Source organism: Poecilia reticulata, chromosome 3, assembly GCF_904066995.2.
Source record: "Poecilia reticulata chromosome 3, P_reticulata-male-v2, whole genome shotgun sequence".
Taxonomy (NCBI): domain Eukaryota; kingdom Metazoa; phylum Chordata; class Actinopteri; order Cyprinodontiformes; family Poeciliidae; genus Poecilia; species Poecilia reticulata.
Genome location: NC_088832.1, coordinates 2,789,151 through 2,806,660, shown reverse-complemented (window position 1 = coordinate 2,806,660; position 17,510 = coordinate 2,789,151). Strand labels below are relative to the sequence as shown.

General features: G+C 40.3%; 1 protein-coding gene across 4 annotated transcripts in view; it reads right to left on the bottom strand.

The window, feature by feature from the left end:
* Window positions 1–3,329, bottom strand: part of tmc3 (transmembrane channel like 3) — a 115,957-nt gene extending 112,628 nt beyond the window's left edge. For 2 of the 4 annotated variants that reach the window (XM_008405082.3, XM_017304092.2), the window contains exons 1-3: window positions 3,051–3,329; window positions 2,508–2,654; window positions 357–432 (exon numbers count right to left, since the gene is read on the bottom strand). In XM_008405082.3, coding sequence (XP_008403304.1) covers window positions 357–432; window positions 2,508–2,654; window positions 3,051–3,172 — 345 coding nt within the window. In that variant the 5' untranslated portion in view covers window positions 3,173–3,329. The remainder of the gene's footprint in view (window positions 1–356; window positions 433–2,507; window positions 2,655–3,050) is intronic. The other 2 variants (XM_008405081.3, XM_081604920.1) reach the window with 1 other exon arrangement.
* Window positions 3,330–17,510: the final 14,181 nt, after the last annotated feature.

Sequence of the window (17,510 nt, the reverse complement as noted above, 5' to 3'; positions counted from 1 at the left end):
TGCTGCAGAGAGATGAAGGCTACACAGAAGCCTTAAAAAGAATTTAAACTTATCTGAAATCATGTGCTATCAGTCTTCTGACAAACTACGGCTTCAAAGAATCCTTTCTTAAAATATATCTTACACAAGATAATACGGATAAGTTTTTTGCAACACAATTAGAATATGATTTTAAATTCTCATCTCCCCCATTACTGGACAATCTTGTGCTCCTGTTTCATAAACCCCCATATGAGACAACATAAAACATTAAAATTCATAAAGAGGTAAATAGAACTAAAAATTGTATCTTATGCTTCACTCATTTTAAACTGTGATCTCATATTAGAAAGATAACCAGTGTGAATTGAAAGTACATCAGCTCCGGCGGTCTGATAACCCCGTGTTCTTGTCAGCTGGCCTTCATACTTTAGGACAATCTCTCGAGCCTGCCTAAAAAAGCAAACAGATAAGTGAAAGATGTTTAAGTGGGCACTTCTTGTGGTTGTCTGTGTTGCACTAGATCTAAAGAAACCTCTAAGTGAAGACACAGTTGTCAATTACTTCTTGGGTTGCTACAGTCACAGATGTTAACACAATCACAGTGACATATTATGAAGTTCAACTGTGCTAAACCAAAGCATGAATTTGTGGACTTTCCCTGTTGAAACCTGATTCTGTAGAAATAACTTATGATCTCAACAAGTAAAATAGACAGTGGAGAAAGTGAAAAAACCTCCCAAAGTACAACTTGAAGACAATATTAAGAACGAGATACTGCAGTGAAAAGCAAAAATAAATATTCAGCAGCTTATTTGGAGGCATTTTCTGCACAACCAAAACTGGAGTGATTTCACAAAACTATGTTTTCCTCTCTGATGACCACGACAAAAACACATCTTTTCTCCAGATCTCCAGATTACCCTAACCCTAACCCTGCTCTCTCATTTAGCGACTAAGTAACTAAGCAAACAGCACATGCTAAGATAAACAGGTCCATTTAGTTTGGCAGGTGTGAACATCATACTCCTTTTGCCAATTTGTCAATTAACCTATGGCGTATTCTGTCACGAATGACAAACTACAGATTCTAATCAGGTTTAATAAGTATATTCTTTAATATGTTTTGCTGGCTACAGCACATAAAAAAATAAATAATTGGCGATCTGATCAAAAACTTATATTTGCACCAGTGTGATCGGAATCAGGTGTTTCAATCACTTCTACAAACACATATATATAAAATTAAGCACCTAGGCATGCAGACTGTGTTTACAAACATTTGTAAAAAATGGGATGCTCTCTCATGCGTCCCTTTTCTCTTCCAACTTGACTGTGCACCAGAGCACAAAGAAAAGTCCATAAAAACATGGACAGCCGAGTCTGGTGTGGATGAACTTGACTGGCCTGCACACAGTCCTGACCTCAACCTGATACCTTTGGGACGAATTAGAGCAGAGACTGAGAGCCAAGCCTTCTTGTCCACCCAAAAACACATTCCTAAACCTTGTGGACAGCCTTCCCAGAAAAGATTAATCTGTTCTAGCTGCAAAGTGTGGACCAACGCCATATTGAACAATATGGATTAGGAATAGAATGTCACTTAAACTCATATGTGAGTCAAGACAGGTGTTTTCCTATGTGCATCCTTGCATTGTTTGATCAAAGTTTAGTAAACAGTTTTAAATTACAGTCAAAGAAAAATACATGGAATTAGACTAAACTGTTAATATAAACTGATTTTGTAGTAATTTTAGAATAAAACAATGTAAGATGTGAAGTACAGTCTATGGCTGCAGCTGCAGCAGAAGTAATCACAGTCATTCTGCCTCAGTGGAAAGCGCAGACTTGCAACCCATCCCTGATGAAGGTAATAAAACCTCTGCAGTAATAACAAACTGCCCATATAAAACCTGTTAGCCATGGCACATACTCAGCACATCTTATTTTAGATGCTCTCTATCTATTCAAGCACTTTTTGGAAGAGCTTGTTCGACAGAGCCTGAAAGCTTTAGTTAAACATTTAAGGTATTTTTGGATTCCTTGGACATCTGTTGTACGTGGTTTTATCTAAAACCCATGGACACAGAAACTAAAATACACTGCAGTAATTTCTTACTTGTTTTAAATGTGCCTGTCTATGCATTTTATTACACTGACCATATTAAAATGTCAAAATATTGTTATTTTGGTAAAATTGGCTGCTGTAGCTAAAGTGATTAAGAGATAAAAACTGCTATAATAAAGCTAATAAAACATGCTATATTAACAAAATAAATAGTTATAGAAGAAAATGTTGGGCAGTTAAAATACTACATGAGGTTTTTTTAGATTAGGAACAAGATTTGGTTATTCAAGTTTATGTTCTCAGATGGATATTGTCTTTTTTTTGTTTTAAAACAAACTATAAAAGTCAGAGAGAGGACCTTCTTGTGCAACATGTGTGACACTTTTTGCTGCAGAAAGAAAAAGACTAGAAGAAAGAATAAATGTTGCAAACATAAAACCAGCAGCTAAACAAAGGATACTTTAAAACTTTGAGCTTGCGTCTCATTGGCCAGGGTCTGGAGCGAATGTTGGCGATGATCTCTTTTTGGTACTGAATGTTCTGGAACATTTCTTCAGGGTCATTGCTGTCCACTTCCTTATCATCTCCACCTTCTTCATCCGATGAGCTGCAGGATGTGGGTACAATAAAAATCACTGCCAAGTAAATTCATTAAAAAAAATCAACATAATATCTACATTGTTGGCTTACGTATAAACACTGTTAATATAAATATTTATCACTTGTGACAGACTTAAGAACCGGTTATAGATCAATTTGAGTACAATAATTAGAAGGTGCAACAATACAGAATGTTTGTGAATGGGCATGTTGGCAGCCCAATAAAGAGAAAACTGGAGTTTTTATTATTATTCTGTCTGATTATGATATTAATTTGAAGAGACAGGCTACAGTCTATTAAGGCAAAGAAAGATCTAGAACAGAGTCACCTAAATATAGGACAGAGTCACCTGAGAATACTTAACAATGAAAAGGAACAGGTTAAATTATAAGAGCAACTCACCCCTGCTGGTGGTCTCGGTAAGCAGAATAAATCCTTCTTGAGTTCTTTCGTACAGTCCTATGTCTTTTGGCAGCAAGCAAGGATCTACTGCTTCCAACCACAAGTTCAGATGCTGAACTCATCCTAACAAGGTTTGTGTGAATAACTGTGTTGATGATCAATGTGTATAAATCAGTGTGTGGACAAATGCCACCTCTCTTCTATGTCTCCTCTCAAAGGTCTGAGCTGGCGCTACCTGCTGCTTTGGAGCAATAGCACAGGAGTACAGACCCATGCACACGGCCATCAGTCCAATCACAGCCTGCAGAGACCACTTAAAGGGACAGCACTAGACTCTTCTTCACACACACACACACACACACGCACACACACACACACACACACACACACACACACACACACGCACACACACACACACGCAGCTGGTATTAACTGAATGACAACTTGGGTAACTGTGGTTTAGCTATTATATGTCTATGCATGAGGCTCAATTTATATACTTTTAGAAATAATTATCTTGTGTTGAATCTCCACTCATTTCTTTTAATTAAAGCAGATCAACAGATGGATTATGGGGCTGGAACGTAAATGGAGGTTAGACAGATGTCTCTCGTTTAATTGGTGACTCTTTAAACAGACTCTGTGGACTAATTCTGATCAATGTCTTTCTCTATTACATGATTCTTAAGAGGTTGTTTGCACCTTGGCCCTGAAACATAGTACAACATAAATGTACGCTATAAATTACAAAACAGGAACTGAGGGACAAGGACTGTTTGAGAGAGAATGTTATACCTATTAAAGCCCCGCTGATGAGCAGATTGGGAACCGGTGTGAAGGTGATGTCAGCACGCTTGTCCTCCCGCACTTGCCTCCACGGCTCTATCTGGTGGTGATGGCGAGCAACAGGAAGGAAAACAAAATCCAAAACAAAACAAAAAAAAGCTCAAAACAACCCAGAGCCCAACAGTACTACCTTTTACTGGGTTTAATTTGAACTAATTTAATTTACTACTGCGCAGAAACCCTGTATATACTATATTATTCTTGATTACCTAACACTTAGGTCACTGGAAATTAAAAGCATTGAAGCATTAGATTAAATTTTGTCATAAGGGTGTTTATATATCTCTCTTCCAGTGTCTGTAGAACCCCTTTAACAATTTTGTAGGCTGCAGACAGGTCCATGTATCTGTGCTGTAATTTTCTCTGCAGGCCCATCAACTGTCAGACAACAGTTCAGCTGGGCGCTGGTGTGGTTGCATTCCTTTCTGAATGTCAGTAAATGCAATACGCCTTTTTGATGAGTTTCAAGTGAAAGTGTAAAGTTTTTAACCAAATTGAAAAATGTGACACAACATATGATTTACACCAAATCAAGACAGTGTGCCTGACAATGGAAATACAAAGCTTTTGGATTGTGCCTGAGAATTATTGCATGTGGTGTCATCTCATGTTTGCGGCTCCATCGTATCCCTGACCTCTGATGTTATTTATTTTTAGGTCATTTTCCTTCAGTACATCCAGAACAAGATTTTCAGTGGCTTCTCTGCTTATGGATTGAATAAATTGCTCTTTAATTTGCATGTTGTGCATGTACCTGATCACAAAGGACACTTGTTCTGTGTGTGAAACATCTGTGGTTTTGTCAATAAGAATGGAATAAACTCACTTTCTTTTATTTCAGTTTTGATGGCACGAGTTACTGCTATACCTAATGCTGTGATTATGTCATTTTGTGTTCTGTTTGATAGTAGTGAGACCAGCGGTCTTTTGTGACTTTCCAGTGTTTCTTTCAACCCACCAAGGTGCAATTTAATGACACTATAATACTTGCTGAATAACTCAACAAGCTCTAAACAATTGCCTTGATTTAGGCTTCCGGAAGCCTCGTTATCTCCTCTAAATTATATGCTATCTGACTTGCCAGATAAAGTGAAATGGAAATCAACCAAGATAAAAATTTCTCTCTTCCTCTGCTTTTCCAGCTTGTGACTGAAGGTTACCTAATGCCAAAGCTGCCTCCAGTGATTATTTCTGAAAAGTGTTCCACTTTACCGTAGCACACATATGGGACTCTGATGCACTGTGCTCTTTAATTTTCTGTAATGCTTTTTTCCATCTGTTTAATCCTATTGTCTTCCAAGCTTCCAAGCGCATGTACTTTTTCTTAATTTAAAAAAAGATGGCAGCTAAAATAAAACATGGTACTTAAACTGGGAGAAACTCCAGCCATAGGTTACTGTCAGGGTTTCCCGCAGAAAACTAGCTAAGCCTGGTGGTTGGGGCGCCGAGGCGGTCCACCAGCAGACTGGTGTGTTTTTGTATTAATAGATGTTAAGTTGACAGGAAATGTAAAAATATTAGTGGGTAATTATATATTAAGGGACAACATTGTCAGTGGAACGCTATTTAAACCCACAACTAGTCTTAAAAACAAGTCAAAAAAATACAAATAAAATGAATATCAATTATCTGAACTTCTGTTCAATCCAAATTACATCAGCAGCTCCATCAGGCCTTCAGGGCCAAATAAATGCTAATATTTTAACGCAGAAATGTAACATTTATTTATTGAGATTATCAATGCTGCTAAATTTTATTTAATGCTTTCAGCATACATAAATTTAAATATTTTAAATTGTTTAACTTTTAAATGTAAGACTTTAAGGAGCTGGCAAATTTACTTTGTAAAAGTTCAAAGAACATTCTTCATAGTTAGATTGTTTTGTTACCATAGCTACAATATGACGCTGAGAGTTTAATCTTTGAGTTTAAGCTCTGTTTGTTCACAAATGCAAATTAGTAAACTGCAATTGAAACTTATTGCTTTTTAGGTTAGATTTGGATTTCACTAAATCTAACACAGAAGCTGTTAGAGGTGCTGATGTTTTTAGCAACCAAAGGGGCCCCAAACTCACATTCTGCTCAAGGCCTCATGCAGCTTTGGACCGGCCCTGCATGATGAACTAAATCTGCTGCACTGTGTGCAGAGATGCACAACAAACGGGAGATTTAATGTAATGCTGCTAACGTGGTTTTAGTAACTCTTCCATTTAGTGTCTGTTGAGTTTTTAATAAGCGCGAGAGGCACAGAAAATGTTCTGGTTGCTCAACTTTAAAGAACAAGTTTCTCAGATCTCTGCGTGGTAGCGCTCATTATCTCTGGCTGACTAAGCAGACAAAGCATTTTATATGGTTTGTTGCATTGTGTAACCAGATAAATAATACTAAAAATAAAATAATATAATAAAATAATTTAAAACCAGCATGATGCGCAGGCCCAGCAGCTTGGGTAGGCATGGGGGGGTATTGGTATTGCCCACCCACAGATTCAGCCGTGCCCCCCTGGAGCTGTTTGTAAAATCAACAAGCAAGCTGTTTGTTGATTTTACTATAAAGTGGCCAACTCTGAGAGAGCTGAGTCAAAAAGCGAAGCTCTCGATTTACCGGTCGATCTACGTTCCCACCCTCATCGATGGTCATGAGCTTTGGGTCATGACCGAAAGAACGAGATCACGGGTACAAGCGGCCGAAATGGGTTTCCTCCGCAGGGTGGCTGGGCTCTCCCTTAGAGAGAGAAGCTCGGTCATCCGGGAGGGACTCAGAGTAGAGCCGCTGCTCCTCCACGTCGAGAGGAGCCAGTTGAGGCTCGGGCATCTGGTCAGGATGCCTCCTGGACGCCTCCCTGGTAGCCTCGGCTCCAGACGAGTTTAACAGGGAGGGCATCATCTTATTTTAGGGGGGGGGCAAAATGAATACATACCAATAATAATATTACTCACATAAAAGAAAAAGGTACAGTGCAGTAAAACTACTCATATAAGTACCTTTTTTCCAAAAGAGTTGCTCAATGTAACAAGTAATACACACTTTTGAACATAGACAACAACATCAGTAGCCTACAGGCTAGTAGTTAACAAGCTTAACATGTCGTACTGGTATTAGCTAGTCATCTTTTAGCTAACATTACCTGCATCCAACAGCTCACTCAACTCAGTTGATTAGTTTGGGGGAAACTGTGCAAAGTTCTCTGTGTTCTGTTGCTCTAGTCATTAATCCTCTATGGCAACTATCAGTGAGACGCCATGGCGTCTCATTCACCTGGTAGAAAGAAATAGCTAAAATTGTCATGATTTCAGGCTTTCAGCTCCACCTGCACTGTGCTGCTCCCTATTTAAGGGAGCAGCACAGTGCTCCACCAGCTCAGTGTGAGATCATCTGTTGCCCCAGTCACAGTTTTCAAGCCTTGTTTCATGTTCAAAAGAGTTTTCTGACTTTCTGATCCTGCCTGTTATTTTGACCACAGATTTTTGCCTAGTCCTTCTGCTATAGGAAGAGTTCTGACCTCCTGTTGCTGAACCCTACTTGCCTCTGATCCTGCCTCTAGTCTTCTGATTATTGGATTTTTATTTCCAGAGACCCCACCGTGCATGACCCTGGATTGTTTTGACGACTGAGCCTCTGGTTGGTGGATTTTGTCCCTGTGATTTGTTTGTCCCTTCAGCCCCCAAGGCCTCCCACTGCCCATTCACCCTCCCCTCCCAAGACTGGATTCCCGACCCCTGTGGATCCCCCGGTCAGTGTGTGGGCACACGCACTGGTAGGTGTGCACTAGGGGTTGAATGACTAGATATTTTTTAAGGTCTACTACATCATGATAATAGTCGAGTCGATGTCGACTAGTCGCGATGACATCATAGTGACGTAGGCGCAAAACCCTTCACAACTACTTGGAGGCTTTATCAGCTATTTTCACGGCAAATATTAACATCCCGCTTTTACCTTAAGGCGCTTTCGCACTGCACGGAACGGTTCCGAGCGTGTTTACATTGCAACTTGCGACCAGTTCCACTCGACCCACAAGAGCGGTGGTTCCAATCGGACCGGCTAAGCGGTTCTGCTTAGAAGTCTATTATGCAGAATTAAAAGAGCAATAAACAGATCATTCTTCGTGAGCGGCGAAGAAAAGTTCGTTTTTTAATTCCAAACACCGGCTGATGCTGATGATCTCTGGATAGTTACTGGTATAGGAGTCAAATTATCACACTGACCACAATGGCGCTTTTGGAACATCATAAACCAAACTTATAATGAACGGATTCCATTTGGTTACAGTTGAATTCAACGAAACCACCTGCTGCTCCTCCGCCCGATGCGCGGCAGGAACTCTGCTGACTCAGCAGCGGCTCTGAACCGACATGCAGACAGTGGCAGAGATCACCTCTATCAGACCCTCAGGATGAAGCTTGGACTTAGTTTCCAGATGTAGTCAAACCATATTTTTATAAGGTTAAAAACTTCAATACGGAGGGTGACGCTGATCAGTTGAGGGATAAAAAAGCCTGACATCATGACGTCGCACATTACTCCGGTAGTTTATTTTTTAAAGGATTTTTTCGGCACTAGTTTATTTGACAGCAATCTGACTGTAAGGGGGCAGAGAGAGCGGAGCGGGGGGAGAGAGGCACGATGGGCCCAGCGAACTCCTGACTACTGACTACGGCGGGCTAAAGTCTCTATATGCGGGGCGCAGCGCTAACCACCGCGCCGGGCAACGCCCCTATTGCGGGAGCCTATGCTGTAATTTACAGTTTGTCTTTGTTAAATTATTTACATTTTTATACAATTTGAGCTTTCTGATGAACTCACCTAGTCCACCTTCTTTCATTTTCTTGGAAAAATCTGTTTTGTCATTTGATTGCGACTAGTCGACTGGCCCAGAAAAAAGTCATTGCAGAGAAAAGAATCGACTAGTCGACTAATCGGTGCAACCCCTATAGTGTGCACCACCGCCTAAGGTGGTGCACTAACTTGAGAGAAATATTTAGGCTTTTACTTTTAAATTTTCAGTAAGCTTAATTTAAAAGGGACACACTAATCCTGTGTGTAATACTGGTTGAGTTAAACCAGTCATGTAATGCCCAAAAAAGCAATTATCTGCTGTGAAAAATGTGAAGGCTTGTATTTTGGAGGATATGTGACGCTCTCATTTCAACAATCCAATGTGGTTGTCAGTTAAGGGGCATCATGTGAAGTATACTTATTTCCTTTGCTCTTCTGCTATCTTGTCTGTATTAAGTGTTCTGTCAAGGTGCTATTTCTATATTTCTAAATTTCAGCTCTGCCCTCTGTAGTAACTCAGTGTCCCACCATCACTGTAGTTAACTGCCGACTCAGCCCTCCTCTGTATTAACTGAATGTTCCGCCATCTCTGTAGTTCTCAGCAAGGCAGTGCATTAGCATAACCCATTCTCCCTAAAAGAACCTTTTTAACTATTTTTTATGCCTTAGCTATGTTTAGTATAGTTAATGGAGGAAGTGAATGTAAGACATGCTAGTGATGCCCCACATGCTTCTGACAACATTTAGGCTAACATTAGCTTTTTGGCTCGATTTAGCTTATAGACTAACTTTAACATACTGAACGGACTAAGTCAATTTTAGTCAACATGCTTGTGTTTCTCCACATAGTAGCTGTTAGCTAAGCTTAGCATTGATTCTAATTTGTAGCTTCAGAATGCTGGGTTCCAACTGACGGGCACACTTTGGCAGACCCTGTTTAAATTTCTTAAGAAATGTTCTTATTGTAGTTCTAAATGGCAGCTCTGCTCTAAGCCAACTGTCATGTGAGTGAGACACAGCAGGGCAGATACAATTCTATGTCTATTTTGAGTCTAATTGACACAAAACACAGAGGGCAGAGCTGGCATTTAGAAATATAGAAATAGAACCTTGACGGAACATTTAATACAGACTCTCTGCACAGTGGCGCAGTTGGTAGAGCTGTTGCCTTGCAGCAAGAAGGTTCTGGGTTAGATTCCCAGCCTGGGGTCTGTTTGCATGTTCTCCCTGTGAATGGTGGGTTCTCTCCGGGTACTCTGGTTTCCTCCCACAGTCCAAAAACATGACTGTCAGGTTAATTGGTTTCTCTAAATTGTCCCTAGGTGTATGTGTGTGTGTGTGTGTGTGTGTGTGTGTGTGTGTGTGTGTGTGTGTGTGTGTGTGTGTGTGTGTGTGTGTGTGTGTGTGTGTGTGTGTGTGTGTGTGTGTGCATGGTTGTCTGTCTCTGTGTTGCCCCTGCGACAGACTGGCAACCTGTCCAGAATGACCCCGCCTCTTGCCTGGAACGTTAGCTGGAGATGGGCACCAGCAACCCTCCCAACCTCAATAGTGTGAGGGGGCACGCAGCAGTACAATCCGTATTAACGGTAATATCAATCGGCAGTTATTTTGAGGTGCAGAATAATAGGTGCCTGCCATAGCATTGCATAGAGGCAGTGAAATGTCTTGCTTTGCAAGGCCCCAATAACATAACTAGAACACTAAGAGGAACTGAATTTTTATTGTCATTGTGCAAGAAAAGAAACGCAATGAAATTTTAAAAATGCAACTAGAAAATGCAAGTCAAATAATTGATTAAAATAATAAGTGTATCCCACTAAATATAAGAAAATAGTAGAAACAAAGAACAACTGGGGAAAAAATAAATAAATAAATAAATTCATGAATAAATGATCAGGTTTTATGATGATCAGGCTTTTCATGAATTATTAGAGGGCAACAACAGCTCCTGGGTAGAAACAGTTTTTAGTCTGTTTGTCCTTGACTTTATTGCCCTGATGCACCTCCCTAAAGGCAGGAGTTTGAAGAGGTGTTGGCTGGAGTGTGAGGGGTCCTTGATGATGCTGCGGGCTCTCTGGAGGTAGTGAGCCTGTAGATTTCCTCCAGAGATGGAAAAGGGCAGATAATCAATCTCTGGACAGTGTTTATGACCCTCTGGAGCTGCTTCCTCTCTGCCGCAGTGCAGCTGGACAACAACAGCGAGATGCCATGTCTCAACACTGATTCCACAGAGCAGCGATAGAAGGACACCAAGAGGAAGTACAGTCTCTGTTCTGCCTTCTTCAGGACTGAAGTGGAGTTAGTGTTCCAGGTCAGGTATTTGCTGATGTAGGTGCCAGGAACCTGAAATTTGGCACCCTTAAAACCCTGTTCCCATTTATAATAAATGGTTAAATGTCTGGTTTAAACCTCTTTAAGTCAACAATGAGTTCCTTCTATTTGGAGGTATTCAAAAGGTGGTTGTTGGTAGTGCACCTGACAGTTCTTCCACTTCCACTCTGTACGTGGTCTCCTCTCTGCCACAGATGAGCCTGTGGTGTCCTCAGCAAACTTTACGATGGTATTGTATGGGTGTGTGGGGCTACATTTGTGTGGAGAGCTGGTCCTGATGCTGTCAGAAAGTCCATAATCCAGCAGCAGATGATGTTGGGGACACCCAGGTCCCCCAGTTTCCTCATGAATCTGATCAGAATGATGGTGTTAAAAGCCAAACTGAAGTCCAGGAAGAGCAGCTTCCCGTAGCTTTGCTGTTCCACATGTGTCAATGTGGTGTGCAGACATGTAGCGATGGCATCCTCTGTAGACTTCTTGGCATGTAAACTGGTTGAGGTTGAGCGTGGATGGCAGACATGAAGTGATGTGACTCCAATTCAGTTTCTCAAAGCACTTCATGATGATGGGTATTAGTCAATCCATCAACCAAATTTTATTTGTATAGCACATTTCAGCAGCAAGGCATTTCAAAGTGCTTTACATAATTAAAATAAAAACAGCATGTGACATTAAATAAACAGTGAGAAAGAGATTAAAAAAAAAAGATAAACACATGGATGAGTTTCTCTAGATCGCGCTGAGACATCAGTCCTCTAATCCTGGAGATGTTCTTCAGGTGATAGAAGGCCGACTTTGTGACTGTCTTAATGTGGCTCTGAAGGTTCAGGTCAGAGGTCATCACTACTCCCAGGTTTCGGGCTGATCGCTGGTTTTTAGTTGTAATAACTGAAGCTGTGCGTTGATTCGGGTTCGCTCATCTTTAGGTCCAAAGATAATAACTTCAGTTTTGTTTCTGTTCAGCTGGAGAAAGTTTTGGCACATCCACACATTGATCTGTTCTAAGCATCTATTCAGTGATTGGATGGGTTCAGAGTCACCTGGTGACATCGTGATGTAGAGCTGTGTATCATCCGCATAATTGTGGTAGCTAATCATATGTCCTGTTATAACCTTAGCCAGTGGGAGAATATAAATATTGAAGAGAAGGGGTCCTAGGATTGAACCTTGGGGTATCACTGGCCAGTAGTCATTGAGACTGTTAACGTTCTTTTTTGGCAGAAAGATGATGGTTTAGGATTTTAAGCATGGTGGGATGGAGCACTGGGTGTGGGACTGATTAAAGGTGCTGGTAAAAACTCAGTTCGCTCCCTGTCACACCATCAGGTCCAGCAGTTTTCCAGGGACCTGACGGTGCCGATTAGTCCATTACAAATTACGGGGCCCTCAGCGTTCTCCATTCTTCCTATACCTGTACAGTGGAGGGATGTCGGCTCTCGCAGCAACACATACAATAGATCTTCTGTTATAAGTATGTGGTGGTGAATGCACCTTTCTAGTTTTTTTACATTTATTTTACATTTGATAAAATAAATGTAGCATCAATATCACACATTCCATTTAGTGACTTTACAAGCTATATAGGAAGAACTGTTGAAGGAAAGTGATTTCTTCCCAAGAGTAATAGCCTCATACAGCCATAGTCTGCCAAAACTATTCTTTGGAAAAAATCCTTAATGTTTTCCATTTATTATTGTTTTGTGTTTTTCAATATATCTTTTGTTTTGGTGGTTAGTCAGATTAAGGTGACTTTTTTTGGATGGTCTTTATTATCTTTGACTGTGTTTGTTGTCCAAATCTAATATAAAATGTTAGCAACAGATCTAATCTTATTTCTATTGGCTGTTATGACTCATAATCTATTTTTAGAAACTCACAAAAGCTCACAGCAAAGCTCAAATTAGATCTTTTCCACAAATAAAATCCACTTTAAAATGATTCACTGTAGTGTCCGAGAAGCTGAGCACTAATTATATTGTCTTGATGTGGCATTTCCAGTAAAAGTGGACCAATTCCTATTTTACTGTAAACACGTTTGAGCTTGTCACATTTCAATGCAAAGATATCTCCATAGCACTGCATATATATTTTCACAGAGTGCTTCTGAATTGAATCTGACGTGTTCAGATTTGCTTTGTTTTGTTCTAAACTTTGCAAGTAAACTCTGAAAATTGTTTCAATATATTTCAGAAAAACACAATTATTTGGTTCATCCATCAAAAAAAAGATGGAAATCTGAGTTGCTTTAGTCCATTACAAATTACAGTAAATGTGCATGTCGGAAATAAAAAACCTACCTTCCAGGAAACACTCTCAATCAGTATAACACCTTTCAATTCATTCAATATTTTCCATCCACATGGTGATGAAACAATAAATAACACATAGCAGTGAAATTTTTATAAGGGTATCTCATTTCACACAGCTCATGGATCAGTAAGACTTTTAACACTTAATGGTAGCAGTAAATTTCATCTGCCCATGACTGAAATGTGTGCAGAGCAAACTGCTAGCTAAATAAAGCTCTCTAATGATTTAGTGCCACCAGCATCTAGCAGAAAATATATGGAGTTAACCCCGTCTCTTATTGCCAAGCTAGTTTTAGATTCAAAGGACTTCCTCCTAGATAAAGGCTTAAGTTAAAAAGAGTCTTTCATGTAAAGAGAAGACTTGTAAAAAGATTTAGATAAATTCACCCTGGTGGCTATCTCCAGTTAACATTACGGGTGAGAGGCGGGGTCACCCTGGACAGGTCGCCAGTCTGTTGCAGGGCAACAGAGACAGACAGGACAACCAACCATGCACACACACTCACACCTAGGGAGAATTTAGAGAGACCAATTAACTTGATAGTCATGTTTTTGGACTGTGGGAGGAAACCGGAGTACCTGGAGAAAACCCACCATGCAAACTCCATGCAGAAAGACTGGGACTGGGAATTGAACCCAGTAAACAAAACAAAGATAACTAGGAACCTTTTGTAAACAGAAATAATAAAAATCTAAAACTTGATTCAATAAAAGAGGCACAGATCTTTCTTTTTAAACCAAAGTTTTTTTCAATTTAGGCTATGTGCATGTTCAAATATAAAGTAATCTTTCACATATATGGTAATTTTCTTCAATACAAAACACAATACCAAGTTAAACTAAATGGAAATGAATGAAGAACAAAATGCAAGAATAAACTAAGAAACTAAAGTAAATACAGAGGAATAAACTGGTATGGCAAGACCTTTCGAGCAATAATTAATACAGAGACTGTATGGCAAGAATAAACAGACACTATTTCCAGATAAAAGGTAAAATAATATTGTTGAAGTGTCATGGGTTTGTTGAGACCACATCTAGTACTGAGAATAAATATATCTTACAGACCATAACAGTAAAGAACTGATCACTTATTTATGTTTTTAATTAGATTTGATATATTTATTTCTTCAATATTATTTTTCATGTCAGTGTTAATGTCATGAGGCTGATGACTCCATGACACTTTCAATGGACTATTCCAGTGGCTTTTTTGTTCTCTGGGAAATTATTTTTGATGATAAATACAGAAACAACCATAAAAATCAAAACATCTACAATAGTGATAGGACTATTAATAATAAAATTATGGTCAATGCAAAGTAGCCTACAAATTCTTTGGTGGGGGGCGGTGAGGGACCTGGATAAAGGCTGGGGGGGGCGCTGGCCCAAAAACAGTTGAGAAACACTGTCAAAGTGTCATTTGATAAATCATGACACTTTTAATTTGTATTAAAAGTGTCATGATTTATCAAATGACACTTTAGTAGTTGACATTATTCAAAATGTCTTTGACAACTTGACATTAACCAAGAAATCATGATCTGACAAATTTGTTATAAAAGTATTGTCGATTAAATTGTAAAAATTAGCTTTATGTGGTAATATTATATTGCTCTGCCATGTTGTTTAGTTTTACATTTCTTAATGTAATTGATCCTAAAGTTTTACAGCAAAATGTCTACAAAACACTAATGAACTTAGCATTTGAAACATTTAAGGCTGTTTTAAGTAGTGCAATACACCATCTCCACCAGTGAGAGGCAGCAGTGCACGAACAAGCGTGCAGTGTGTGGGTGAAGAAGAAATCTCTGCAGAGTATTTCTGAGTCGATTAGTTTAGCATTTCTGCCGGATTTTCACAATATATCAGCCACGACAATGGAACCAACAAGTTCATGTCATCTTTTTTGGACAACATCAAGATGTTTTAGCCACGCGATGCCTCTAACATTGTGCGCGTCACAGCAAACTGCTACCAGTCGATGAGGAAAACAGCAGATCCTCAGACCCTCAGCATAAATATAGCTGTGAACAAGATCACTGATGGCTGTTGTTCTTGCAAGGCTGGGTAAGTCGGGCATTCATGGTTTTGAGGGTTACTTTTGAATCAGTGATTTCTGTTGTTGGCAAATGTTTGAGTGTGTCTAGGCTAGGGGTTGCACCGATTAGTCGACTAGTCGATTCGTTTCTCTGCAATGACTTTTTTCTGGGCCAGTCGACTAGTCGCAATCAAATGACAAAACAGATTTTTCCAAGAAAATGAAAGAAGGTGGACTAGGTGAGTTCATCAGAAAGCTCAAATTGTATAAAAATGTAAATAATTTAACAAAGACAAACTGTAAATTACAGCATAGGCTCCCGCAATAGGGGCGTTGCCCGGCGCGGTGGTTAGCGCTGCGCACCGCATATAGAGACTTTAGCCCGCCGTAGTCAGTAGTCAGGAGTTCGCTGGGCCCATCGTGCCTCTCTCCCCCCGCTCCGCTCTCTCTGCCCCCTTACAGTCAGATTGCTGTCAAATAAACTAGTGCCGAAAAAATCCTTTAAAAAATAAACTACCGGAGTAATGTGCGACGTCATGATGTCAGGCTTTTTTATCCCTCAACTGATCAGCGTCACCCTCCGTATTGAAGTTTTTAACCTTATAAAAATATGGTTTGACTACATCTGGAAACTAAGTCCAAGCTTCATCCTGAGGGTCTGATAGAGGTGATCTCTGCCACTGTCTGCATGTCGGTTCAGAGCCGCTGCTGAGTCAGCAGAGCTTCCTGCCGCGCATCGGGCGGAGGAGCAGCAGGTGGTTTCGTTGAATTCAACTGTAACCAAATGGAATCCGTTCATTATAAGTTTGGTTTATGATGTTCCAAAAGCGCCATTGTGGTCAGTGTGATAATTTGACTCCTATACCAGTAACTATCCAGAGATCATCAGCATCAGCCGGTGTTTGGAATAAAAAAACGAACTTTTCTTCGCCGCTCACGAAGAATGATCTGTTTATTGCTCTTTTAATTCTGCATAATAGACTTTGTAAAAGCGGGAGAAGGGGAGGGGGATGTTAATATTTGCCAAAATAGTTGATAAAGCCTCCAAGTAGTTATGAAGGGTTTTTGCGCTTACGTCACTGTTACGTCACCGCGACTAGTCGACATCGACTCGACTTAATAGTCTACTTTAAAAAATATGTAGTCTTTCAACCCCTAGTCTAGGCCTGATACACGGTACTCGGTGTATCAAAAACTTTCTGCCGGTCTGCTAGTCCACAATGCAGACCGGCTTTTTGTGAGGAAAGGTCAGTCAGGATCAAAGCTGGAGCAAATCTAGCACTTTGAGATTTTTTCTAATGAAAAGTGCGGTACAAATTAAATTGATTATTATTATTAATGTACATTAGCATGTGTTTACTACTGTAGCTTGTGTTTGTGAGACGGTCACGCACGTGGTAGCTGCGCTGTGACGTGAAATGGGCATTAGCCAATGAAACGCGGCCCCTGTGGTTAAGGCCCATTGACATGAATACGTAGACGCCTCATGGAGCGGGTCGGCTTGTTGCTGCGATACGTCACAGCGTCCGCCATATTAAATGTGGCCTATGTGCCAGTAAGCTAATACAAGTAAATGGACCAAACTTTATAAAGTGCTGTTCTACAAAGTACCAGGGGGTACCCAAAAGTTTCCAGAATGACGCTGCTGCACGCAGTTTTCGTAGTACACAATTCTGCCGCTAGGTATTTGTTCAACCACGCCTTCTCAATCAGTGTGCCAAGCGGCGTTGATGTGGAAGGTTTCGTCTACCCGCAGTGACTTTTCTTGTAAGAGCTGTTTTGTCCAGCCTTCGTTTTTCTTCATGGAAAAGTTCTATGAGCAGCGCACTGCTGCCTGCTCGGGAAAAAAGCATCGGAAACCGTTCAAATGTTGAAGACTGCTTACAAGGATGACGCTATGTGTCAAGCTCAAGTTTTCTCGTGGTTCACCCACTTTAAAAATGGTGAAATGTCAATTGATGATCAACCGCTTTTTTCCAGCTTCACAGCGCGGCTGTGAAGTTTTGCTTCCTGCTCCAGAAAAAACTTGAGAAAGTAAACTTGAGCTTAGGGGGGTGTAACGGACAGACTTCCTGTTATACGATGTGTGTCAAACTCAAACACCACCCCCCACCCCCACAGCGCAACAAACTCGGTTGCTCAAGTTTGTGGGAC